This window comes from Vulpes vulpes, chromosome 2 (genome assembly GCF_048418805.1).
Source record: "Vulpes vulpes isolate BD-2025 chromosome 2, VulVul3, whole genome shotgun sequence".
Classification (NCBI taxonomy): Eukaryota; Metazoa; Chordata; class Mammalia; order Carnivora; family Canidae; genus Vulpes; species Vulpes vulpes.
The window spans coordinates 85204915-85231385 of record NC_132781.1 but is presented as its reverse complement, the minus strand read 5'-3'; the positions used below and the strand labels follow the sequence as shown (position 1 = coordinate 85231385).

General features: G+C 46.8%; 1 protein-coding gene across 6 annotated transcripts in view; it reads right to left on the bottom strand.

The window, feature by feature from the left end:
* ATP8A1 (ATPase phospholipid transporting 8A1) overlaps window positions 1-26471 on the bottom strand; it is a 223950-nt gene that overhangs the window by 11054 nt on the left and 186425 nt on the right. For all 6 annotated transcript variants that reach the window (XM_072749097.1, XM_072749099.1, XM_072749096.1 and 3 more), the window contains 4 exons: window positions 24426-24482; window positions 23757-23864; window positions 5099-5187; window positions 3989-4081 (listed from right to left, as the gene is read on the bottom strand). In XM_072749097.1, the coding sequence (XP_072605198.1) occupies window positions 3989-4081; window positions 5099-5187; window positions 23757-23864; window positions 24426-24482 (347 nt within the window). The remainder of the gene's footprint in view (window positions 1-3988; window positions 4082-5098; window positions 5188-23756; window positions 23865-24425; window positions 24483-26471) is intronic.

The window sequence follows — 26471 nt, the reverse complement described above, 5'->3', positions numbered from 1 at the left end:
GCGGCAAAAAACTGGGGCTGGGGCGCCTGGGCGGCTCTGTGGGTTGAGCGTCTGCCCTCAGCTCAGGTCGTGGTCCCGGGGTCCCGGGGTCGAGCCCCTGGTCGGGCTCCCTGCTCTGCGGGGAGTCTGCTTCTCCCTCTCCCTGCACCCGCTCCCCTCTGCTCGTGCCTCTTTCTCTCTCTGTCAAATAAATAAAATCTTTTAAAAAAAAGACTCATAGTTAAGAAAAAAGAAAAAAAATCGGGGCCGATCAACTTACAAGACCATTACCACTTCCGTCTAGGTGAGAGGTCAGCCATGGCTACCTCGGATGACTCGTTCGGGAGATGGATCCTATGTGGGGTTCTATGTTCTTCTGAATCGTGTTTTTATTGAGACTACCCACGGGTCAGTCATTTATTTACCACCCACTACTCAGCCATTCTTTCACTTGTTTGTTCGTTCGTTCATTCATTCATTCATTCATTCATTCATCCATTCATTCACTCCTCCGTTCGTGCCCTGGACCATCTGATCGCCCATCGCGCTATACGGTGTTCCTGGATCTGCGCTAGGTGCTGGGTTGCGGTTCAGACTGACAAGGAGGCTGCTTCTTCAAGGCCCTCAGTCCAGTGGGGGGAACTGAGACACACGGTAAACACACACACTGTAATACCTGTAACGACAGGAGCACGAGGCGCTCAGACAGCAGAGGAGGAACTAACTTCACCCCAGGAAAGGCGAGGTAATCGCACCTGAGTTGAGTTTTGAGAAGTGTCAGGATTAGACCGCCCGTCTGTAGGAGGGCGTCAGCTTCTCAACACGGGAGCAGCAGGTGCGAAGGCGGGGGGTGTACAATAACCCGGTGTTCTGCAACCAAAATAGGTCTGATTTCGCTCGAATACTCAGAAATCACGATTTCCTCCTCTTTGGAAACGTAGATAAGATGAGCTAACTTTTTTGAGATTTTACATCAATCTCATTCTCCGAGGTTCCTAACGTCACCGTGTCCGCGGGGCACCTGCGAGTCTTGATCTCGGGGCTGTGAGCGCGCGAGCCCCACGTTGGGTATAGAGATTTCTTACAAATAAAGTCTCAAAAAAAAAAAAAAAAAGATCCTGGCAGCGAAATCCATGTGACGATCCCTAGTTGCTCTGGAACGTCGTTATTCCAAGCGGAGACTTTCCAAGCAGTCGCCGTTCTCCTGCCCTCACGGGCCCCTTGGTTCCTCTCTGGCAGCCAGCGCCCCGCAGGAGGGTGCAGCATCCGCATCGGGGGCCGTGGGGCCTCCCTGGGCCTCGTCTGTGGCCTTCAGCTGACAGCAAACTCGTTCCTGAGAAAGGCTGAGCCGTCACTGTAGGCAAATGACGCAGCCGCGGAAACTTACCTGCGCACCCTCTATGGGAAGGCTGCTCGTTTACGGTGGGGCTCACGTCACTCCTTTCAGGCTCTCCCTCTCTTTTTTATTAATCTCTACACCCAACGTTGAGTCCAAACTCACAACCCAACATCAAGAGCCACATGGTCTACCTACTGAGCCAGTCAGGTGCTCCTCTGACTTATTTTTTAAAGATTTATTTTAGAGAGCGAGCGAGCGAGCAGGTAAATGTTGAGGGGGGGGGGGCAGGAGGAGAAGGAAGCTCCCTGAGCCCTGATGTGGGGCTCGATCTCAAGACCCTGAGGTCATGACCGGAGCTGAAATCAAGAGTTGACGCTCAACTGACTGACCACCCAGGGGCCCCTCTGAGTCATTTTTTTTTTTTCGTGGCAGGAGTGGCCCACACGGCAGAGCCACTGAGTCACCAGGACACGAGGTCACATCACAACCTCAGCTGCACTGCCGGAGTCACCCACGTGCTAGGAGCCGGGACGAGCAGGGATCGCACGCAGGCCTTGACCCGGGCCTTGACCTAAGGCCTGTGCGCACGCTCCCAGGTACAAGCAATGTCCCGCTAGGGGCAGTGACAGCACAGGCCCCCCTCACAGTCCTCAGTCTACAGTCTGAGTCACGATTTTGTGAGCTCGGGTCCTGCACGTCCCTGTTGCAGCTACAGTGAGAGAGAGAAGGTTGGCGGAGCGACCCTCTGTGGCAGCAGCGGACCAGACGGGGACCTCGGGGGGAGCGGAGCTCAGAACTCTCAACGTAGGGGCTTTCCTTTCTCTCTCTCTCTTTCTTTCTTCTTTCTCTTTCTTTCTTTCTTTCTTTCTTTCTTTCTTTCTTTCTTTCTTTCTTTCTTTCTTTTCTTTCTCTTTCTTTCTTTCTTTCTTTCTTTCTTTCTTTCTTTCTTTTCTTCCTTCCTTCCTTCCTTTTCTTTTTTTCTTCCTTTCTTTCTCCTTCCTGCCTTCCTTCCTCTATTTTCTTTCTCCTTCCTTCCTTCCTTCCTTTTTTCCTTCCTTCCTCTTTTTCTTTCCTTCCTTGCTCTTTTTTCTTCCTTTCTCCTTCCTTCCTTCACTTTTTCTTTCTTTCTCTTTCTTTCTTTCTCTCTCTCTTTCTTTCTTCTTTCTTTCTTTCTTTTCTTCCTTCCTTCCTTTTCTTTTTTCTTCCTTTCTTTCTCCTTCCTGCCTTCCTTCCTCTATTTTCTTTCTCCTTCCTTCCTTCCTTCCTTCCTTCCTTCCTTCCTTCCTTCCTTTTTTCCTTCCTTCCTCTTTTTCTTTCCTTCCTTGCTCTTTTTTCTTCCTTTCTCCTTCCTTCCTTCCTTCACTTTTTCTTTCTTTCTCTTTCTTTCTTTCTTTCTTTCTTTCTTTCTTTCTTTCTTTCTTTCTTTTTTCTTTTCTTTTCTTTTCTTTCTTCTTTCTTATTTAATTTATTTATTCTTGAGAGACACACAGAGAGAGGCAGAGACACAGGCAGAGGGAGAAGCAGGCTCCCTGCGGGGGTCCGACATGGGATTTGATCCCAGGACCCTGGGGTCACGCCCTGAGCCCGAGGCAGATGCCCAACCACTGAGCCCCCCAGGGTCCAACCCAGGGATGCCAACCCAGAGGAGGGCAAGAGGTCAAGCACGTGGTCAGGCTGGTGGGGGCTGTTTTTGCTGGTATCCCCCAGTCTTGGAAGACAGCAAAGGGGGAAGAAGAGTGAATGGGTAGGAGCAGGGGCCCCAGAATTGGTCATTGTGGGCTCAAGGCCCTGCTTTGTGACTTCTGAGTGAGAACTGCAAGTCTCAGTTTCCTCCTCTGCGAAGAATGGGGTGATTAATCTGCCTGGGATCCTGGGGGGATCCCATGGGCAGCGTGTGTGCAGCGCCCAGCACCCAGGGAGTGCTCTGCGAGTGGCAGACACACACGTGTTGCCTGCGGTGTAGACTAAGCCTGAGCCCCCTTCCTGCGCCTGACTCCACCATCATCTTCGCAATCGTGTTACCACGGACCGTCTCTGAATCCTTAGATTCCTTTCCAACAATGTTTTGTGACCGCAGTGAACTTGATCAGTTTCCGATCCTGTTTGGCTGCGGCAGCGGCGGTGCGGGAGGGACCCGGGCGACAGGCCACGACACCCGGATGCACGCGGGCTCCGTCCCCAGCGCAGCACACGCTGTCCTGTATCCGCGCTCATTTCCATCACTTACTATTTTGTTACGGAAATTGTTTCAAGCTAAAAGACTTTTTGTTTTTTACACCCTTTCATTTTAATAATACAATAATATTTGTAACGACCATTAATTTAAGGCTCATGAAGACCAGACACCTAGATACCTGCTTCGTTGATTATATCTTATTTAATTCTAAAAATGAGCCATGAGGGAAGTATTATTATCCCCATTTTATAGGCGAGAAAGTTGAGGCTCAAGGGCATTGAGCCACTTGGCTCAGGTCACACAGCTCAGTGAAGGACGGAGTTGATCTCAATCCACGTCCCTCTGATTCTGAAATGGGTCATCGACACTGCCAGCCTCATGTTAGGTGATAAATAGGAGTTTTACCACTTACTTCTAAGTTTCACCGCCTATTTCTTACCACCAGTAAAACCTAAACTTCTCTTGGGGAAGAACATGTTTGATGGGCACTTTACCTTTTTCCAAGCACAACTGCACCTGGGTCTTGAGATTTCGCCTCCAGCTCCTGAACCTCATCTACTAAGGTTTTAAAAGCAGTCCTCTTGATGCTGGGAGGGACAGAAAAAAGCATTTGCATGTAAATCTTTGTGTGCAGACTTTGTAACACTTTGCAAAACTGGTTTATTATGTGCTGCTAGGTACAACAGGAACCAGAGTACAGGCAAGTATTTTTCAATAGAATCTAAAAAAAATAAAAAATAAAAAAAATAAAATAAAAATCACAGTAATTTGGAGCATTATGTAATTACAGAAACAACAGTCTTCCAAGGAATGGTTTAGATTTATGCTATTAAAGCTCTCACAGTTGTTTTTGTTTTTGTTTTTGTTTTTTTTTAGCTCTCACAGTTCTTAGAAAAAGTCATGTAATTAACTTTAATGATATCTTTTTTTTTTGTGGGAAGAGATACAATTTTTAAAACTGATAGTCCTTGAGGAAAACTAAAGTTTTTGGTTCATTCCAGTTTCTTCTGATCAAGTTTTAGTTTCTTCCAATCTATATTGTACCTTGCTTTGAAAAAGGCAGGTAAAAACCTGTTTTTTTCCCCACAACTACTGTTCATTAATAAAATATATGTGTTTTGAGATAACAGATTTTTCTTCTACCTTGAATGGATTTTTTGAGCTGATTTCTTTCTTTCTTTTTTTTTTTTTTTTTTTAAGATTTTATTTATTCATGAGAAACAGAGAGAGAGAGAGGCAGAGACACAGGCAGAGGGAGAAGCAGGGTCCCTGTGGGGAGCCTGACATGGGACTCGATCCCGGGACCCCAGGATCATGCCCTGAGCTGAAGGCAGACGCTCCCAGGCGTTCCTCGAGCTGACTTCTAACAGTGTACTGTTTAATATTCATTGAAAGTACTTGCTTTACTTCTCATTCCATCTTCACACTAATTTCCTAATTCCTTAGTCACTCATTTCTTCTTTATTTACAGATGCACAATTAATTAATATTACTAATTCCCACTTTGTGAACTCTACATCCTCGGCCTGATGTTATAAACTGGAGACCTCTGAGGACTAATATACATCTACATTTTTGCGTATATAACTGAGAACTATACTCACACTTTGTACACCACATCAAGAAGTAATGATGCCACAGGGATGAACAACAGGCCCATCCAGAAGACGCCAGAACTGAACAGCATGGCAGCCTGAGGAAAGCATCAGAAACGACATTACCTGAGCAACCAAGACGCACGTCATTCATGTTTAGTTTTCGTACAATTTTAGGTAAAATAATTTTTAAAAATCTCACTCTGCGAGAGGATAAACAAGGACTTTAAATCCAAACTTGTGCACAATGTGGAATTAAAAGCCAAATGTGTTAAGACATGTCTTTACTACATCTATTTGTTTCCCCCTTAAGCAGCTAATAGAGCAAGGTTTTATCATGTGCCAAATGTTTTCATACTTTTTTACGTGAGGTTTTTATTACTGCGGTCAATATGCGAAGTAATAAACTCTGACCTTTTTTTATAACATAGAATATCAAAACCCAATCTTTTGGAGCAAATTTCAAATAATACTCTGGCTTACATTCTCTTATAATACAACATGTAAATTAAATCCTACTTAGAAACCAAATTTACTATTCCTGGCAAATAAAAATTAACTTTTGTAAAATATTAGACAAATTTAAAAAAATCATCCAGATAAACCACGATACAGTATAGTCAAATTAAGATATCTACATTAGAATAAAATTTTGTTCAAACATTTACATGACTCCTATTGGTATGTCCTGTTCCTGCAAAAGTCAAACCAAGTATCTAGTGTGTAAACCCCAAATAACAGTGCATTAAAAATAATTTCAACCATTCCTCTGTATTAAATAACAAATCACTATATCAGAAACTTTCAGGTTGCAAAGAAAATGATTCTATGGCTAAAAAATTAATAAATCTATTAGCTATTTGCAATTATAATAAAATAAAATCCCTCTGTAATATAATCAGATTACACAGAGTTTAAAAGGAGTATGTCATACAATAAAACCAAAAGAAATATTTTATTTCACTTTGAGGCTATTTATCAGACTAAATTTGCAGTGCCCACTCAAGCGCATAAATATATTGCTGCGACTCCGTTAAAAAGCCGTCAACTCATGCATGCACATTTATACTCTGCTCAAAATCACAAGAATTTTTTTTCTTTAAATTAAGTGTGGTTGGGAGTTAAAAATGACCTAGAGTTTCTTATGGTGTTAACGATCCTAGTCAATCTTTGCGTAATATGAGGATCACTAATTTTAAATTAAGTTTGAGATTTTTAATCTAAGTTTGAGATTACCTATCCATTTTGACGATCAACGGAAGACCAGGAACGGTTGCTCGATTTTTTTTTTTTTTTGCATTAAACAGGGCCTCATTGAGATAGCCTGTCAGTTCAAGGATGTTATGGTCTTTTTTCCCCCCTTATATAGGATTAAATAGCTCTGAGCATGTTTAAAAAGATGCCATTACAAAAGAATTTCAGAAAATAAATGTGGCCACGTGGATTCAGTGAAACAGCACCTATATTCTAGACACCAACAAGACGAAAAATATTCACATAAAAGTCACTTTATTTTATAAGCAAAACATGATATTCAACATGTTTGCTGACATCTTCAATAGTGAAAACCAACAATTACTATGTAATAGGAAATGTCTATCAAATCAGTGGGTTTTGTTTAGATTGAAGGAAGCTTTTTAGTGAGGTAACTGCAAAAAAAAAAAAAAAGCAAAATAAAAAAAAAGCAAAAAAAAAAAAAAAAAAAGAAGCTCAAACACACACAAACCCAACCACATTTCTTTTTCTTTCTGGAGTGAAAGGTGGATAAGAGTCTAAGTCCTGCAACTGAAAATGCCTCATTTGCTTGCCTTCATTTTAATCTATTTTAGTTTAGGGGCAAAGGAAGAACGATTTATGCCTGCCTTTGCCACCTTGTACTAAACGTCGCTGGTGGAAAAGGCAAAAGTGGTGGTGGAGTCTCTGGGCTGCTAATTCTGACCATTGTGATGTTAACTATGAATGGGAAGCAACTGGCGCCCACTATTCAGTCCACCAGCCTTTGGCTTTACAAATGAACAACGTGAATTGAGGGGAAAAAAGTTTTTCTGCGTCATATCTGAAAGCCTGTCAGATTTTTTTTCTTTTGCAGAGTTAATCCAAACCTAAAAGATTTAAAGCCGACATTCGCATTAAAGACAGAGTCTCTTTGTATTTTTTGGATGGAGAAGGGAGGGGAAGAGAAAAAAATAAAATCCCACAGAGGTATTTCCTTCCTTTCTGTAGAGAAAGCTCCCCCTCAGTCTGTGGAGACCAGTTTTGTCTCTAACTTTTCACACGTCGCCCCGCAGGCAGGTCAGGGAAGGCGCCCAGACAATGGGGCCGCGGGCTCCCCCCACTGTGGAGGGCTAGGGGGTCGTGGCCAGCAGCCCCCCACCCCCCCAGGCCCCTCTGGCCAAATGGAATGTGGGGGCCCTGGGGGGGGCCCCCAGCAAGGCCGGGGAGTGGAGGCCCCTCCCCTGCCCCAGCCACCCCGGGGCTGCCGCGGCCCAGATGGGGTGCCAGGGACCAGGGTTAGTTCGACCCTGCTGCCGGGGGTGGGGGGCGCTGGGGGGGTGGGGGTCTGCACAGCAGAGCACGGGCCTAGGTGCCTCCAGGCCAGGCAGGGGCCCTGGGTGGGGGCCGCCCCTCCGACCGCACCACGGGGCCCCTCGGCCGCCTGCTTTCCCACACCGCAGACGACTCTCCTGCCCTTCGCGGGGTCCCAAGGTCAGTTGCATAGGACACGCAGTCTACACGTGCCACCTGTCTGCATGCTCCAGGGATGCGCTGCTCACCTCCAGCCTGCCTTTCCCACCCAGGGCAGGTGGCGGAGCGTGGCCCTGTGGCCAGGATCTGGGACCAGGTGAGCCTGGGATCTGGGACCAGGTGCCGTCTGGCTCTGGGACCAGGTATGGCCCAGCACAGGGACCAGGTGAGGCCCAGCTTTGGGAGCAGGTGCGGCCTGGCTCTGGGAGCAGGTGCGGGTGCTGGCCAAAGAAGGCCCCTCGGGGAGTCCTGGGGTGCCCGGATCTCCCTGGAGCAGTCCTGGCACCGCCGTCCTGCCCGCCTCAGCCTTGGGGAGAAGCGCGGAGCCCCTGGTATTCAAGCCCCGCGCTGCGAACCGGCCGCCCTGACGACTGGCAGGACTAAGCAGCTTCGCTTGCCTCATTTAATTTTCACATTTCTTAAATCGCCCTAGGCCTCTTGTTCTTTCTGGGGCTCACCCCCACCCCGAGCTTCAAGGAAGACCCGTTTTGTCACACTATCGAAGGAAGCGAGCGGCGGCGGCTGGCAGGTGTCCTGGCCTTCCCCACCTTACGGCTTGGTACACGCGGCTCAGCGCTGCCACTGACCCGGGGACTGACCGCTCACCTCAGTTTGTTCATTCTGGAAATGGACACAAATTATCTTTCTCGTAAGGATTATTAGCGACTGCCCGGGCATAATATATCCCTTTAGGAAGGGGAAATTATTCCGAAAACAGCCCTGTAAATCTTGCTTAGTTGTTTAGCACAGGGGAGGGAAGGGCAGCGAGACAAATTAACACAAATTCCAGGGAGGTGAAGAGTTCATGCCAATAATAGTGAAAAACCAAGAAGTGATTATTAAGTGTCTAGATAAAGCTTTATGAAAGGACTTTCTAAGCTTAAGAACAGTAAAAAAACAAAACAACAAAACAAAACAACAAATATAAAAAGAGGCTTTATCTTTTTTTTTTTTTCCCCTCCCCAAAAAGAGGCTTTAAAGATCGGATTCATAAAAATGTAAAAGCTCCACACGTTCGAAAAGAACATAACGAAAAAGCAAATGGTAAGAAACTGGGCGAATGCCACAAATATATGAAATCCAGCCTTAATACCTGCTTATAAAAATAGACCATTTATCTTCATAAGAATAGCTAAGGACCCGACACATTAGGCCAAAAGACCAGAGAAGGTATTCACGAAAGCAGCAGCAAGTAATCAATACCACGGTGTGTCGTCATAGAAACAGGACAGATCAGATCAGATTGGAACAATTGACTGTCACGGTTGGTGTGGGAGAAACAGCCCTTTGTAAGGATTTATATTTCCGTTGGCCACGTCCTCGCCTCTGGAGAGGCATTTGGCAACGTGCATCAAGGACGTAAACATTCATTCCTGCTAATCGGATAATTCAATTTCTGGAGCTGCGTGTCGGAACTTGGGACAGCTTCTGCGGATAGGTTCGGATCCCGTGGAATTGCTCTGGGGTTACCAGGCCTGAGAGCACGGCCCCCGAGAAGCCCGTCAGGGCCCAGGCCGTAGTAAGGGGATAACCGAACCCCAGCAGCACCCTCCTGACGCGTCACACTGCACAGCAGCACATCTGAGGCTGAGACACCACTGCAAAGGACCCTACTGAACATTACCTGTTTACTGATTTATGGCTTTATTTAAGTAATCTCTACACCCAACACGGCGCTCAAGCTCATGACCCCGAGATCAAGAGTCACGTGCTCTTCAACCAGCCAGCCGGGCGCCCCTCAACGGTTTTCTAAGTCCAGGTTTCTAAATGTAGTCATCCACCACGGGGCACTTTTGCCACATTTTGCTTACGCACGCCTCCCCCCGAAGTACTTGTGGGGACCGCCGATAGTCGCTGTGGGTTCTGGTAGGTAGGAGAGCAGCCGTGAAAGCCGTGAAAGCCGACAGGTCACCAGGCGGCTGCTTCCGATGCGCTTCCGTATCGCAGAGTAGCAGCGCAGCTGTTCAGGAGGCCGGGCAAGGCCGTAGCTCTTACACGATGGACTGTGATTGTCCAAACGAGCCCTGAATAAAGGGGAAGTAAGGGCTCCTCGCAGTGTCGGGCGGCTTCCGTTACCAGTAAACATCCCCGGGAAGGCTGGCGGCTGCTCCTCTTACATGGGGACCAGTCACAACCTCGCCCTGGGGTTCACATCTCTTGCGTGTGCTTCAAACACACCGTCCAGCTCTGAACTTGACCACCACACGGGGACTTGGAACTCGACACATCTCAAACCTCACGCACGCTGCTCCCCACCCCACCCCCCAAACTTGCTCTTCCGTCGTGCGAACTGTCTAGGGAATGGCTTTATCACCAACCGTGTAAGACACAGACACAGACCCGGCCTCCATTCTGGTCCCTTCACACCATCGGGTTCCGTGCTGCTTGACATCTTCGGGCCTATCGGCTTTTTGGCAACCCTGCTGCCGTCATCTCCATCCAAAACGTGCCCAGAAAAACAAAAACAAGAACAAAAACAAAAACAAAAAACGTGCCCAGCCTCCCGACAGCCTGCAAGCTGGACTTAGTGATGCCCGGGGTGCTCAGCTTCTAGCCGCGTCTCCATACTGCAGCCAAAGGGATACTTCCCAAGTGCAAATTAGATTTTAGCATTTCTTGGATTAAACCCATTCGGTGGCTTCATACTGCCCCGAGGGTAGAGTGCAAACTCCTTTATATGACCTTAAGACCCCGCCCATGTGACTTCTGCTTGCTTCCCACGTGCCATCTCTGAAGCCAGCCCCCAGCCCTCGCTACACATGGGTGCTCCAGTTCTGGGAAGGTGCCCATGCTTACTCCCATTCTTGGGCCCTTTCCTTAAAAGTAAACAATTTTCCCATCAGATGGTACCTCCCTCCTTAGACGCCGCTTAGCTGGCCCTACCCTGGGCTTCTATTTCTATCACCCATTTTCTAGGTGCTCCTTTGTCTTCCAATTAGACCATAATCTCTTTAAGAGGAAGAAGTATATCTTGATGAATTCTCACAACCAAAGTGCTCAACCACCGAGCAGGTGCTCAGTAAATGACTATTGAATAAATAAAGTCTTACAACCCAGTGTTTGGAGAGACTGAAAGAAACACCAGAGCATTGGGACCCTACTCCCGAGATGTGGCGGGGACAGTCGGCTTGGTTTTCCTGTGTCCTGGCGTGGAGCAGTTACAACTGGGTGTTTATGTGACCTGGGGAGCTGGGATAAAAGGTGGATCCAGCTCCTTAACTGTCCTTTTTCAACACAGGTTGTCTTTTCTGTTAAAAAAAAGGCCGAACAGCAGGACTGCCCAGCTGGCTCAGTCAGTAGAGCGTACGACTCTTGTACTTGGGGCTGTGGGTTCGAGCCCCCTGTTGAGTGTAGAGGTTACTTAAAAACAAAATTTTAAAACGAACAAAGCCGAGCAACCTTCACTAAAAGCGAGGCGTGTTACACTACCCCCTGCCCCAGCCGAACCAACAGAAATATTTTAGTGAACCGGGGAAAGTATAACCGGAAATGCCGTAATTTTGGGGGGGCGGGGAGTCAGGAGAGGACATAGAACAGGCAGGAAGAGAACGAAAGTCTCCTCCCAACATTAACAAAGCCTTTTATTAGCTATGTGAATCCTTTGCAATGTCAAATAATTAGAAGAATCTATTCCCCCAGTCTTCCCCATCTCAACAAACATAGACTTTATCCTTCTAGCTGCTCTGGCCAAAAAAACTTAGAGGAGTCATCCTTGCTCCCCGCTTTTCTCCCAAACTGCACATCCAGCCTTTGGCAAATCCCATCTGCTTTACTTAGTAACAAAATCTGCATCCATGGTCACAGCAGCGTCATTCACAACAGCCAGAAGGTGGAAGTATCAATAGATAAATAGGTAAGTGAAATGCGGACAAATAGGTAAATGGATAAATGAAATAGATAAGCGGATAAACTACATACAATGGGGTATCAGTCTAAAAAAAATTTTTGTTTTTGGACACATGCTGTAACAGATGAACCCTGCTATGAAATCGGCTGGACACAAAAGGGCACATCTTACATATTCCATGTCTGTGAGGTACGCGCAGCCGTCAGATTCAGAGACAGAGAGTAGAGCAGTGGCTGCCAGGGGTTGGAGGGAGGAGGGAACGGGGGTAATTGTTTTCTGTGTCTGCAGTTTCAGTTTGACGCAATGGAAAAGTCCTGGAGACGGATGGTGGCGATGGCCGCGCAACGCGGCGAGTGCACCCCCAAACCGTACGCCTATAAAGATGTTTGAACTGATCAACAGTCAATTAGGTACATTTTGTCAAATAAAAATGTTGAAAGAAATTAATAAAAACCGTCCTCCCCACCCAAATCCGGACTCTGCACACTTCACAGCCCTTCCACCCTGGCCTACGTCCCTACCAGGTCTTCTGATCTCCGGGCAAGGCCACCTTTCGGTGGTGCCTCCATGACCTCTCCACCTAGAGCTGCACCCCACTCCCACTCCCACGTCCTTCCCACCCCATGGTTCTCCGTGGCACTTGCCACCGGCCAATGCACTGCACAACAGGCCGCTGAGACGCACCCCCCGCCCCCCCGCCCCAAGAATATAAGAACCTGAGGGCAGGGATTTTATCTTTTGTTCCCTGCTGTATCCCCAGCAACTAGAAGAGCCCTTTGCTGCATCACTGTTGAAAGAATAAATCGTTTGATCCAAGGTAAGCGTACAGATTAAGGGTAAACCCCCCGCGGGACTGGCAAGTTAGCAGTGCCTACCTCCGGGCAAGGGGCAGTGCTGCTTTTTCCCCTCTATTTTCCAAAGTGTATTTAATGAACTCTCAGCTACTCACATAGATGAAAATCATGAATTTTACCTTAAAAAGCAGAAATACCGTCAATTTTCACCGATGGGTGAAACATTCAAAATAGTTATAATAAAACCGCTATTTTCAATTAGACCCTAGCCTCTCTTTCCACATTTAGGATTCTTTTCCTAGGCTCACTTACAATCACGCAGAGAAGATGTCTTTTCTTTTTCTTTTTCCCCAAATGGTTCTCTGATTGGGAAGAACGGATGATTCAATAGTGATCCTCCCATCCAGGAACATGGGATGTTTATTCAACTTTTTTTTTTTTTTAATATTTCTCTCACTTCTCTAATTTTCTAGCTTTCTTCTCACTAACCATATACACAACTGGCTGAAGTCTCTCCTGTTGTTGCTGTGAATGGGATCTTTCATTTTCTTTGCAGAGGAGGGCTTATTTTTGAAGACTTAGGGCTTTTCCAAGGGAGTTAACAAATTTTGGGGAAAAAAATCCAAACGCTTATTATATATAGCTTCTATATCCCATTATAGAAGGCGCTTCTTAGGATTTTGGTCAATAGGGTGTCGGACCCAAGAGTGTAACTGTTCTTTCTAGCCACAGCATCTTTGAAATAGTTTGGTAGAGCCACCCTGCCCATGCAGGGGGTGGTCTGTGCGATCATGTGGTCATCCTCACATCTCACGACCTCCTACCCTTTTTTTTTTTTTTTAAAGCCACCCACTGAGTTATGAGCTTGCTTAATGTCTCTTGCCTCCTCCTCTGTCTCAGTTAATCCTTCTGGTCTCCTCTGGAAGCATCTTGTTCATGAAATCATTTTCATAAAAGAAAAGTCAGTGCTCAACTTTAGGTTTTCAGGGACTGTTCCCTTTCATACAAATTTTCTGGGTCTTTCCAACCACATCGCGGCTCTCTTCTCCCTATGGCCCTTCAATGCTTCGTCTCTGCCCGGGATGCTGGACACTTCGTCGGAGAAGGCAGACTCTGTGTTGCTATGTTCCACTTTCACTCCCATCTCACCTGTCCTGTTACTCAGGTGGTCTTTCCTCCTTTGGTTCCTTTTCTCAGTCCCTCCTCTCAGGGGCCTGGGAGAGCCGGTGCTCTGAACCTGAGGTATGACGGTGACTTTTGGAGCCCTGAAAGCTGAAACCCACAACTTTAACATCTGTATTTTTATGGCAAAATAGAAATTTTACATCAACGGGACACTAGTGTATCAAGATCGTGCTTTCTCCTGGCAACAGAACCACTGACATATGGGAACCTCATATTGGCTCACCAAAATCAACGTTGCTTTCAGACAGTACCGGGCTATTTGAATTTAATCTCACAAACATTTCTGAAAGGTGTCTTTGGGCCCAAGGCCCGGGAGACACCGTGGTGTGGCATTGCCAGGGTCTCTAAGTTGTACGAGCCTTTTTCAGAGGCTTGAGCCTTTCTGTCTAAATTAATTGTGGTTCCTAGCTCTGGGGTTGAATCTGGTGGTACCTAAGTCATCACCGGGCAGCACTCTGTCATGCATTCACACCACTTTGTACCTTTACTGGAGACAAATTTCAAGTCCATAGAAGCGTTGGCTTGAAGACACGAACTTCCATTGAAATCCTTCAGTGGCCACACATCTTGGGTTGTCAAGCTCCACACCTCCCTCTGATAAAACCCAAAGATGGAGGAATGCACATGCCAAGGTCCACGTGGGGCTTATCACTGAGAAAGGCCTTTGATGTCTTATTTTAGCTGAAAAGAAATTCTTGCAAAACTTAAGTTATGTCATATTTATGTCAAGATTTAAAATGTCTTTCCTCCTTTACTAGTTTATTATTAGCATTTATTTGTCAGGTCCTCTGACCCAAATCTTTATTGTACGGCTCTCAGATACCTTCTAGAATACTATGTATTTCACAAAGAAAAGCCATCCACCCAGGCTTAAAGGAATGACGTTAACGACATGAGAGTAGCTTTCTGTGACCTGGTCTTTGCTTAATTTTTCAGTTTTAGCTCCAACCATTTCCTGTGGCCGCGACCCCAAACCCCTCCTTTGCTTGGGCTGTTTTTTTCCTTGGAAAGTCCTTCTCCTGCTTGCCTTCTTGGACAGGCTGGGAACAGCAGTAGCAAGAAACTATCCAAACTACAGCCTGGGGGTTGAGGGTCCCCTCCTCTGCCAGCCCCTGTGCGCCGCAGGCACAATATTTAACACCCTCTGATCGGCTGTTTGGTCCGTAAGACTCAACCTCAAGAGGACCCTCTTTTTCTCACCTCGTGATCCACTGACACCCAGTATAGGTCCTGACACACGGGCGCTCTGTAAATCTCAGTTGTGTGGAGCCAACTCGGGCTCTTCTTACACAGGATGAATTATTACTTTCTCCATAAAAACAGAGCAGAACACCCAGAAAATAGGAAGGGTGTTTTGAATAAACTCCAGTATGCTTGCAATTATTCCCAGAAGCTCTTGATTATTCAGAGACAAAGGAAACCCTTGGCTTATTCCAAACAAACAAACAAAAATCTGAGAAAATAGGATTGTTCCAAATCATAGAAAAAACATGCAGATCAGATCCCAGCTCATAGCATTTATATTATTTTTGCCCCCCCCCCCCCATGGACATCTCTGGATGGTGGTGAGGGGCTGCAGTGGGAGCGATCACTCTGAGGGACTCCGAACCCATATCCAATCTAGCTGTATGATGCAAGGAGCAGCCTTTGCATCTCCACCCTCTGGCAAAGGGAAGAATGAGAAATGATTACGAAAGATGTTCAGAGGAAAGGGACAGAGAGTGAGTTAGTTGGGACCTGAATTGATAAGTCAACTTTTTTTTTTTTAAAAAGGAAGTAAAATTTCACTATAGACCAATATAGACCGAAAACTGAAGACGCAAAATCCTCTTTCTAAAAAAGAATCGAGACTGCCAGGATATGTGTGGCTCTGAAACTCTATTTTCTGGGGATCTAGTTCCCAGAATAGTGAAAATAATTAAGAACAGAATTTGTTTTATTTTGATTGTCCTTATTGTGCTATTTAAAAAAAACTGAAAAGTAGAAAAATGAGGGCAGAGTTAGTAACCAAATATTCTTTTTATTGTAAGAAATATAATTGAAAAATGTCATGCTCCTGGATGAAGTTGTGGGAGACAGGGTCCATCACTCCAGGGCTCAAGCTCCTCACTTCCTCTATCATTTCTGCAGTTCTTTAGAATTTCGTGATGGCTCTTTATTTTATCTCAAAAACTATCTCGTAGAGCATCAATTCTTCGATCACTAGTAGTGCAATCTGTGACACTGACCTATAGATTTCAAATTGTAGAAGATCATTTCTAAAAATTTTAAATTTACTTTAAGCCTTACTGAGCTATCACCGAGGTATAACATTAGGTAAGTTGAAGGTGTGCAGTGTGTTGATTTGGTATGTTTATAAATTGCAAAATGAGTACCGCCAGAGCATTAGTGAACACCTCCGGCCTGTCACATAGTTCCCATCTCTTTTAGGAGATTATTTTTAAAAAACTCAAAAAGTCAAAAAGCACTTAGCTGTAAGAAAGGCCTGTAAAAGCTGTTAAATGGCTTATTTTGAAAAATCACTAACTTTCATGGTAAAAACTCCTCGTTTTTCCCCAGTGCATCCCCTCTCCTCTTTTTAGGTGCAGACCTTGGGTTCTTGGCCGGACACTTTGTCATCCAGCTCTGACTATATTCCCCTGGCTCTCCTGTGGCAGCTAGCCGTGGTCTAGCTCTTGGCCAAGGACACCTAAGTGGAAACGTGGTGGGCAAGGTCTAGGAAAGAGCGTGAAAGAGAGAGGGTTCATCTTTCTTCTTCCCTTTCTCGTTGGCTGGAATGTTGGTAAAACAGCCAGAGCGGAAGCAGCCACTTTGGGCTGACGAGGTTGGCAGGGCAGCCAAGAGCAGAAACCTGGTTTCTTGGCGACTGCGTAGCTGCCACAGCAGCCTTGGACTGCATGGCCATCACCAAGCTTCTTTTACATTTAATCCACAATCACTTTTTCACTGAAGCATCAAAAAATATGCCACGAAAAGAACTTGGTGCAGCTGATATGTGCTAGGAAGCCAAAGTGAGAACACGGAACGAAGTGGCTCCTGACCACTCCCAGGTGATCCCTTTATCTTACTCTAACCCAGAACGCCAAGACTTGTGTTCAGTGATAGGATTTATTGAAGCAGATCACACAGCGATGTGTGGTTCCTTCCCTTCATGAGCCCTTCCGATGGAATCTCTCGCTTGTCTCTCAGAACCAAGCCACGCTGGTCTTAGGGGTGGGGATGCTGAGCTCGTGGGGGTGCCGCGCCCTCTGCCTGCCTCGCAGATTCCTCACAGCACCCTTGGGCGCCCTCTCGGCTCAGCATTCCTGCCCCGGGGCACAGGTACTTGCTGCTCTTTCAGTCCTGAAACGTTCTTCACACACGCATCATTCTGACTTTCAGCGTAATCTTTCCTTCTTCAACAAGACCTTCCTGGGGCGGCCGTTGTCCATCTCCCATTGCCCACAGCCCCCCGTTTCCTTCCTGCCACTTTGTGAAATTACCCTTAGTCGCCTGTGAACTGATTTAGCGAGGGTTCCTCCCCCCACTCCCTGGTCGCCCCAGCCCTCACGCTAGTGGGGATCCGGCCGCACCAACACGTGCTCACGGGCCGGCCGGCTGGCGAGAAGGGGCGGCACTCTGCCCTACAACAGCAGGTTCCCTCCGGTCTCCTACGGTTTGCTCACCAGAGCCGCGGGGCCCCATGTTCTGACATCAACGTGCCGCGGTGGGCAGGGAGGGCCTTACGGGGGCAACGGGTCCCAGTCTATCCTGCGCCCTGCTGCCCGACACGGAGCCTGGCCCGGGAAGACGCCGGGCCCACGGGCAGCAGGCCGCCCCGCAGAACGCCGACTTCCTAACGGCCCGCGTTGCGCTGCAGTGTCACAGCAGCCTCTCTCCTCCCCTCCTACTGCTCCCACACGGGCTTCTCTACGCAACGGGCTTGGAAGTGGCTATGCAGCCGGCCCCTTCTGCGCTGCGAGAACCCGGCCGGCCTCCCTCTAGGCATGAGGCCTGCCGACCAGCGGCGCGTCCTGCTGCAGGAGCTCCCCGCCGTTGGCTCCCTGAGGAACATCTGACCGAGTTCAGGGTACTGGTTCCCTCTAGGCTACTTGGCTCCCCCAGTAACCTTGGACGAACCTCCGTCGCATCATGACACTGCCCCACCCCGTCGGCAAGGGCTGGACTTGTGGCCCATAAATTATTTCATGCTATCTAGGTGATTAAAGGCGGACAGATGAATACAGGCTATTTTAATCAGGAAATTCCTCATATGTAAAGTAATTTATTGTGTTGGTAAAGGGGGCAGTGGCGAGACTTGGGAAAATCATGTCACTAACGTAGTGTATTAATACCTTTCCTGCGGGGGTGACACCAAAGGGCTCAACAAAGATTTTTATTGTTTTTCAGAGAGACTTTACAAACCTCAATCAAGAGATCTGAAATTCTGTAAAACACATGCTCGTTCCTTAACTTCAATTTCCTTCGGTAGTTTTATAGATCCCTTAGGCCAGGGAGAGCAGAACCAGATGGCGCTCGGGGGGACCTTATGGTGCACGTCTACAAAGCCACGACACATGGAAAAGTCTTGCCGATACTAAGCTTCTGGTATCAATCGTGATATGAGATGATCCTTGATGTACGCAGCTTGCTTTTTTTTTTTAGTTTTTAATCTGGTGTACTAGTCATCCTGGCTAAAATATTTTCTTCTGGAAATTAAAAAACAACAACAATACCCCCCAAACCCCAGTAACATCATCTAGGCACGTCGCAAAAGCAGGCCAGCATATGTTTATATAACATAGTACTTTTCACCGGGGTCTCCCTTGCCCCATAAATTGTTGTCCTGGTGTGAAAAAAATACAAGTCAGGTCTGAAAAAAAACAACAAAAAAAGTCCTTCTCTTAAATCACAACCATATTTGTGAGAGGAAGCCGGCAACATATTTAAAGTCGCAGCCGAGCCTGTCACACTGTTTTTTTTCTTTTTCCCCTTCCTCGATGATTTCTTAGTGTTGCATGTTCTATCTCCGTATCATCCACTGCCCTGCCTCGCACCCCGACGGCCGCTTTTCCTCGGGACAGTTAAATATTTCAATAGTCCGCGCTACCGGGACACTCGTCAACCACCCTCGTCGAATCACCATCCAGGACAGAGACGGAGAATGGCGGTAACAGCAACAAAAGTGCGAAACTATCAGAGGGAAGGTTCCCACAAAGAAACACCCCGGCCACCAACGGGGGGCCACCCCATCTGGCCGTAGCTGGAGACGCCAATGCCGAGGCGTTGGGCAACAGATTCCTGGGCGTTCTCGAACGATGGCGGTGGCGTTCTCGATGTTTATTTGAATGAGAGGGGTATTATTTATACTAATATTGGTGTTAAGAAGAGGCAAGCAGCCAGGATATGGAGCGGGATGGAATTTCTTTATTTTTATTTATTTATTTATTTATTTATTTATTTATTTATTTATTTGAGATGGAATTTCTATGCATGTGTTAGGGAGTCAGGCAGGTATTGCAAAAGGAGGACTGGAAACCCAGGTGCTTTGGAGAAGAGATGGGATCACGTCTGTGACCGGCTAACTTGGGGAAACTGGTTGGGGCCGTGGGTGTCGTGGGAACAGCTGCTAAATCGGAGAAATCAGTGGAATGCAGGGAAGAAGGCTGCGGGAAGGAAGAAATAAAAAAAAATTCCCACCTGGGAGCAAAGAATAGCAAAGGGCCCAAAGGGAAGGTGTTTAGATCCCAATGCATTTGAGACAAAAACCTGGGATGAAGTCTCTGGGCCACCTGCCATTGCTCCGCTTGCCACAGAGGTTCGTCATACGGATTTCAATCAAACAAAGAATGCCTGGGAGCAAACAGTGCCCGGGGAGCAGTGTGTGTGAGCCATTGTCCCCCCTCCGTGCTGCAGCTGCAAGGATTTTCCTTCTGTCTTCAGCAGGGGCTGCGGGGTGAACCGTCAGATCCAGACCCAAGTGGGAATGTGCGTCCAGCCGAACAGAGAGGCATGAGACCCGTACCTGCAAGCTGCCCGATTTGTGGGCGGTTTGCACCCTGAAGTCCCATTGACTAGAGCGAAGGAGTCTGCGCCCCGGCGACATTTACGATGTTCCGTGGAGAGAAGGGAGTGAGGGGAAGTCCACAGAGGATCTCAATTGCAGGAGCTGGAAGGCGGCCGGGGAGACGCAGGTGAGCTCCTGCCTCAGGGTCACCAGGCCCGACCGCACGGAAAGGGTCACTGCAGGGAGTGTGGGGTTCCGCGCTGCCGCCAGGCATCACTGCCTATTGGCTCTCTAGACGCTGGAAGAAGTCCTAGGGGCGCGAAACCTGCCTCTGGGTCTTCTCTGCGTCTCGGTCCTCTCACCCGTACACTGGTTACGACGAGTCTGCAGCGAGGACCCGGGGACCCGAGGCCCGGCTCATCCTGACAAAGTTCACGGACGACACCGGGCGGCCACGTGCTTTCTTTCCCTCTCGCTCCTCCTGTCCGGCCCGCGGGCACAGCTTATCCGCTCTGCCTCCAAAGGGCATTGGGAGTCTGGCCACGTCCACGGCTGCCGTCCTCCTGGGCCACGCACCACGATCTCCCGCCGGGCTCACGGGGTGGCCTCTCACACGGGCTATGACCCAATAGCCACGGTCCTACCATGAAAACCTAAGTCAGATGCCCATGCCCCTCCCTCAAGTCCCTCCAATGGCTCTCGACCTGACCAGAAGTGAGAGCCACAAGGCTGTGTGGGGAGCTGGGTTCTCCACCCCCTTTGCCTGCTGTATTTTCCTCTATATGCTCATCTCCATTTCACTTCGTTATTTTGTCTTTTTCCACCAGAAAAGTAGGTTGAAGAACCTGACGTTTTGTCTGTTTTATGCGCCAACGAATCCCCAGTGTCTAGAACCGTGCCTGACACATTGAAGAATTTCAACAAACGGTTAGTGAGTAGACTACATGAATACCTCTGCACTACCCTGTAAGCCCTTATTAAGCTCTCAGGCAACCAAAACATGCACACATATTTAATTAATTGCTCTGTCTTAGGAGGGATTGCTGCCCCATTAATATAGGAAAGGACTGGAGTCCTAGGGCACATGCAGCGTTGGCATCAGACACTGAGACCCAGCAGTGGCTTTCCCAGGAAGTCAGTTCACACCACGCCACACATCCCGCAGGGTAGCCCTAAACCCCGGGGGCTGCCCAGGCCATGCTGCGTTACGTGGGTCCTGTAAAGCATGTCCAGCTGAGGAGGGCTAATATTTACACTTATCCCCATCTTATTTATAATAACATATGACTACATGTAACACTCAGTAATATTTGTGATCTACGACAGCATTTTGCTAGGAAAGTTAAGAGCTGAATAAGTAAGTGTTATTCAAGATGGTTGGCCAACTACGTACATGCACATACATGAAAACACTGGCACATAAATGCATTTCTCATATATTTGCTTGTTTGTATGTATGCACATGTGAATGTGGCTATATCTTTAAAAAAAATCTTTATTTTTTGAGAGAGAGAGAGAAAGAGAGAAAGGAGGGGGAGGGAGAGGAACAAGCAGATTTGCACCAAGTGTGGTGTGGACGTGGGGCTTGACCCTGAGGTGATGACCTGAGCTGAAACCAAGAGTCGGCCGCTCAACCCACTGAGCCACCTGGGCGCCCTTGTATCTGGCTCTACTCTCTTTAAAAAATTTTTTTAAAGATTAAAAAAAAATATTTATGATAGACATAGAGAGAGAGAGAGACAGAGAGACGGAGAGACAGAGACACAGGCAGAGGGAGAGGCAGGTTCCATGCTGGGAGCCTGACACGGGACTTGATCCTGGGGCTCCAGGAATGTGCCCTGGGCCAAAGGCAGGTGCGAAAACCCTGAGCCACCCAGGGATCCCCTCTGGCTCTACTCTTGACTGAAATATAGAATTTTAAGCTTCGAAATATGTAAAACCTAAGGGTGGTTGCCTCTTTCTGAAATTAACTGGATTAGAGAACTAGTGACTCTACATACAATAAAAAAGTTCAGAAATCGAGTGCTGCTACACAGATTTCTTGGCATTTCATACCCAAAGCCCAGGAAACAGTAAATGTAGACGACTACCTATCCTCCCTGAGGATCTGAGTGGCATTTTGGTTACATGCTATTTTGGGAGTTGTGGGGCTCATTTGCACGCACGCACACACACCCACACATCGAAATGCTTAGTGAGCATAAGTACTATATAAATTTAAAGCATTTTCTCTGAATAAATTCAACAGACTCACATTTCACACAAGCTAGTCAAGCCCGCAGGTAAATTAATCCACTCGTCGTATTTTCAGTGGAGCACCAGCTATTTAAACATTATATTCGAGGAATCAGTAGCCATAAAATAACAAGAAAAAGAGCCGCTGTTAGCGCTTCCCACCAAACACGAAGTGAACAGAAACGTGATGGAGTACTGACAGTCATTTCACTTTGAATTAGACACAGCATCACTGCAAGTCTCGGGAGATGATACGAAGTTTTGTGTCTGAGAAATACCAGGAATTCTACAGGCAAGGGGAGGATTATATGTGGTTGGCAAGAAGCCAACCCAACTTGACACTTGTTCTAGAAGTAGGCGGTCAAAAACTCAGCTCTTGTCATCAAAGCTGTTGGCTCCAGTTGCTTACACTACCTGACTCTCAGCACCTCTGGTGTTCCCCATCTTGAAGGTAAAACATCAAGAAATGAGATGGAAAAGTCAGGTCTAGTGAAAATGATCTCAAATTGAAATCAGCCTCAGGGAAAAGCAGGTCCGACCAGACAGCAAACGTCAAATAAAAACAAGGAACAGAACCGACTTGCCAAGTGGCATCTTCAGACCGCGAATGGTTTTTGATTTTACTTCTTCAGGGAAAAGGGGCTCAAGCCAAGGTAAGGAGGAGATGCACTCAGAGCTTCCTCTCTGCTTTCCTCAAAATACATGCTGTGAATTTTCTAGAGTTCGCAGTACATGTTTTATCTTTTTTTTTTTTTTTTTTTTTTTAGTACATGTTTTAAAAAGAGGCCTTCACTCTGGGTGGAAGGAAGTGCTTGCCCTTGATACGTCTGGTTTCACCGTAATAGTATATAATGCCTCTCTCCAATAAATTTGACCACAAATTTTTTTTTTCGAATGTGTCTGCATTCTGCTAATTTATAAAAAGCAGGATGCTGTCAGATAAAATTTCATGAAAATGATCTATAAACCAGACTGTCAAAAGTGAAAGGTACTCAGGCAGTACTTAGGGGCAACAAATCCATGGAAACCACGGGAAAGCTTTCCTGTGGCTGCAGGACAACAATGTACTGTAATGAAGCTCACGTTTCCTTGACTTGCAAGTTACTGTGAGGTCACAGGAAATCCTGAAATGTTTTCCACATTTTCTTTTATACATTTTATGTCAAATTTCCTGCAATTGAAATCATAAACCCTCCTACTGCTGGAATCTCTTCTGAAGGGAAGGAGATCTTGTGACACTCCCCCCATGAACACCTAATAACTCAGTTCCTACCAGCATAACAAGAAACCGAGAGACAGGGTTGAAAATGGACTGTGATAAGGCCAGAACGTCAGATGCCCCGACTCGTTCGAAACGAAAAGCAAGCCGGTATCATTAGGATGATTCTCCAGGTGCACTTAATCCAGCGAAGGTAGACTTTTCTTTAGAAGAAGAGACAGCAGAAGAAATGGTGGGACTGTCCCAACGACATAAGTCCACCATTCCCCAAATCTCTTCTCCAAAATCTATTTTGTAAAAAAAAAAAAAAAAAAAAAAAAAAAAAAAGTATTTTGTGCATTTACAGCCAACTTTTTTTTTTTTGGCCAACTTTTGAAATGGCATCTTCTACGTGGAGATTCTTAATGCGACTCAAGCTCCTGATGACCACATTTTATTGATCTAGCTGTGCTCACAAAAGGGTGAGTCAGATTTAAGTAAAATGCCCGAGTTTAAAACATTCTCCCAAGATTCGTCCCGCGCAACTATGGAATTTAAAAACAGCGTTTAAACGGTCAAATACTACGTTAATATACATCTAGGCCGAACAATCAAGGCTCATTAATGAACAGCAAGTTTTAAGATTTGTTGGGTCGTGAGCTCCTAGGACACGTTACCTCTCCTGACATATCGGGGGCCATCGGAACGGCGGGCCACAGGGAGGAGTAGATGCCGAAAAACACCACCCAGAGCGCGATGCTGCCCCAAATCGCTATGTGGCTGAACTGCGAAGGAAGGGAACACGGGTCACAAGACGTGTAGTCACAGGGCTGCGTGCAGACGTGCCCACGACGCTGCTGCACCTGCCTTAGTAATCTTATCACTATGTCCATAAAATATCATCCGTGGGAATTTCCAGTAACAATGCGTGCGTGTTCCAACCGGACCTTTCATCAGCGCCAACGCTCCTGTCCCCCCGGTGGCGGGACGTCTGCGGTTTGACGGGCATTCCTTGTCTGCTCCCTTTGGGGGCTCCCTCCTCGGACTCTCCTCTCCTACCTGCTACCATCTTCAACCTCTTTTATGTTTGCTCTGCGTGCTCTCCCCGGGGAAGTCACAGTAAAACCTTAAAGGCGCTGAAAATCTTGTGGTCAATAAACTTGAGTTTTTTTTTTTTTTTTTGACTCGCTGTTTCCGAACTAGACAAACTAGAGTCCCCAGCCCTCCCCACCTCCAGCCAAGACCCCTCACAAGGAACAGCCTGGGGGAACAGGGCCACATAAGTTAGAATGAAGAGCCATCGTGTCAACGTGCCACGGCCCGGTGGTGGTCAGGGATGCTCTTACCCACGTCCAGTACGACGTCTCCAATCCAGCTTTCAAACACACAGTTATCACCACAAACTAAAACAGAAGGGAAAACGTTATTTCACTTGATACGTGTGAGAGTTTAAATGTTAAAAGTGAGGTGTGTAAAGACCAGGTGTTCACTGTGCTACGGGACTGGTAGGTTCTGCACAGCTTGCCGTGTGTGTCCACCGAGCAAAGGAACAGGTGAATGAGCCGGGGGCTGCCCGGGATGGCCGTGACCTGTCAGGTGGGCCCACTAGCAGCATCCCACCACCACCGTCACCCCAGCCCTCCTCCCCGCATGCCCTCGCAGTCCATCCACGGGGTTTACGCCCGCCTGCTTCTTGCACAATTCGTGAACCGTGAGTGTATGTCTGCAGTAACTTGGATTTTTAAGCTTGCTTTCATTTTATTTTATATCAAGGCCCCCCAGGTGGCTCAGTGGTTGAGCATCTCCCTTTGTCTCCCAGAGTCCTGGGATCGAGTTCTGCATTGGGCTCCCTGCATGGAGCCTGCTTCTCCCTCTGCCCCTCTCTCTGTGTCTCTCATGAATAAATAAATAAAATCTTAAAAAAAAATTCATTTCGTATCATCTGGAATGCTAAAGCCCCTACTTTCCAAATTTTAGAGATAAATTCTAAAGATAATGTAACTGGACATTTAGAAACCTAATAAACACTTTCTCCGTAACTTTACTTACATACGACCCCATGGCTCAGGATATAAAAGCCTGTTACATTCTCCATGACGTACACACCCGTTCCCATCGCGGACTCTGCTGCTAATTCCCAAGTAAGGGAACTAGTTTAACTAAACTAGTTTTTAATGCTTAAAAATGTAAGCACCCCTGTGCTTTCCTTTTTTTAAAAAATTTATTTTTTATTTTTTATTTATTATTATTATTTTTTACCCCTGTGCTTTCCATAGGGAGGCACAAAGGTTAGCTGGGCTGGCCCTGGAGTCAGACTGTTTGTGCTCAAGCCTCCACCATTTATTGGGTGTTTTGGTTAAGGAACAAGGCAAGTTACCCAACCTCCGTGTCTCAGCTCCTTCATCTGTAACCTGGTACCTACCGCACAGGGGAGGGAGTCTAAACCCCAGTGCTTAGCACTGCACTGTTATCTATTATTATCTATTCATAGGTAAAAATGAAATTTTAAATATTGTCAGTAGTCAAGGGAACTCTGGACACTTTGAGCAGTTTGGGACGGTGGAAGCGTGATGCGGGCCTCGCACCACTGATCAATACATGCCTGCCTACCTAGTTCTACTTCTGTGTTTGCAAAGCATTAGGGGCTTCCCCACGGGGTCAGCGTCAGGCTCGAGTGAAGCATTTGGGCTTTCTCAGCAAGACATCTAAAGCCAATGTAGGATTAATATCTGTAGAAATAAAACTCCTATTAAAAATCTAAGTACTCATTAACAAGCTATATAAAAAGTTTAAAACTAAGAGATATATTTTGACATTGAATTAAACAGTAACACCCCCCCCCAACCCCAGACCTGAGTATCTTAATGTGTCCTTAAGGAATATTCCTGCTATATATTCGGATTAATTTCTTTTTTAAAAAACTTTATTTATTTATTCATGAGAGACAGAGAGAGAGGCAGAGACACGGGCAGAGGGAGAAGCAGGCTCCCTGCAGGGAGCCCGACGTGGGATTCAGGGTCATGCCCTGAGCTGAAGGCAGATGCTCCACCGCTGAGCCCCCCAGACATCCCTACTTGGGCTAATTTCTAAACTTACCCTAACTTACTTATTTCCGTTGATGTCAACGGAAAGGACATCCCGGGAAAATAACTTGATCTCTCTGTTATTTAATGGCCTTACTGTCCTATCATTCAGTAGTTTTAACACTTGATATTTAAACATCACATTCTAGTTTTCCTGCCAACTGAGTCAGTCACATTGATATCTGCTTAGTATTTGAAGCAGCACCCCGCCCTCATTCGGGAAGGAATTAGAGAAAGGAATGTGGCCTGAGAATTCAGAGTTGAAGGTTATAGTAAACGTACTAGACACCCAACTACTGACCTTGGCCT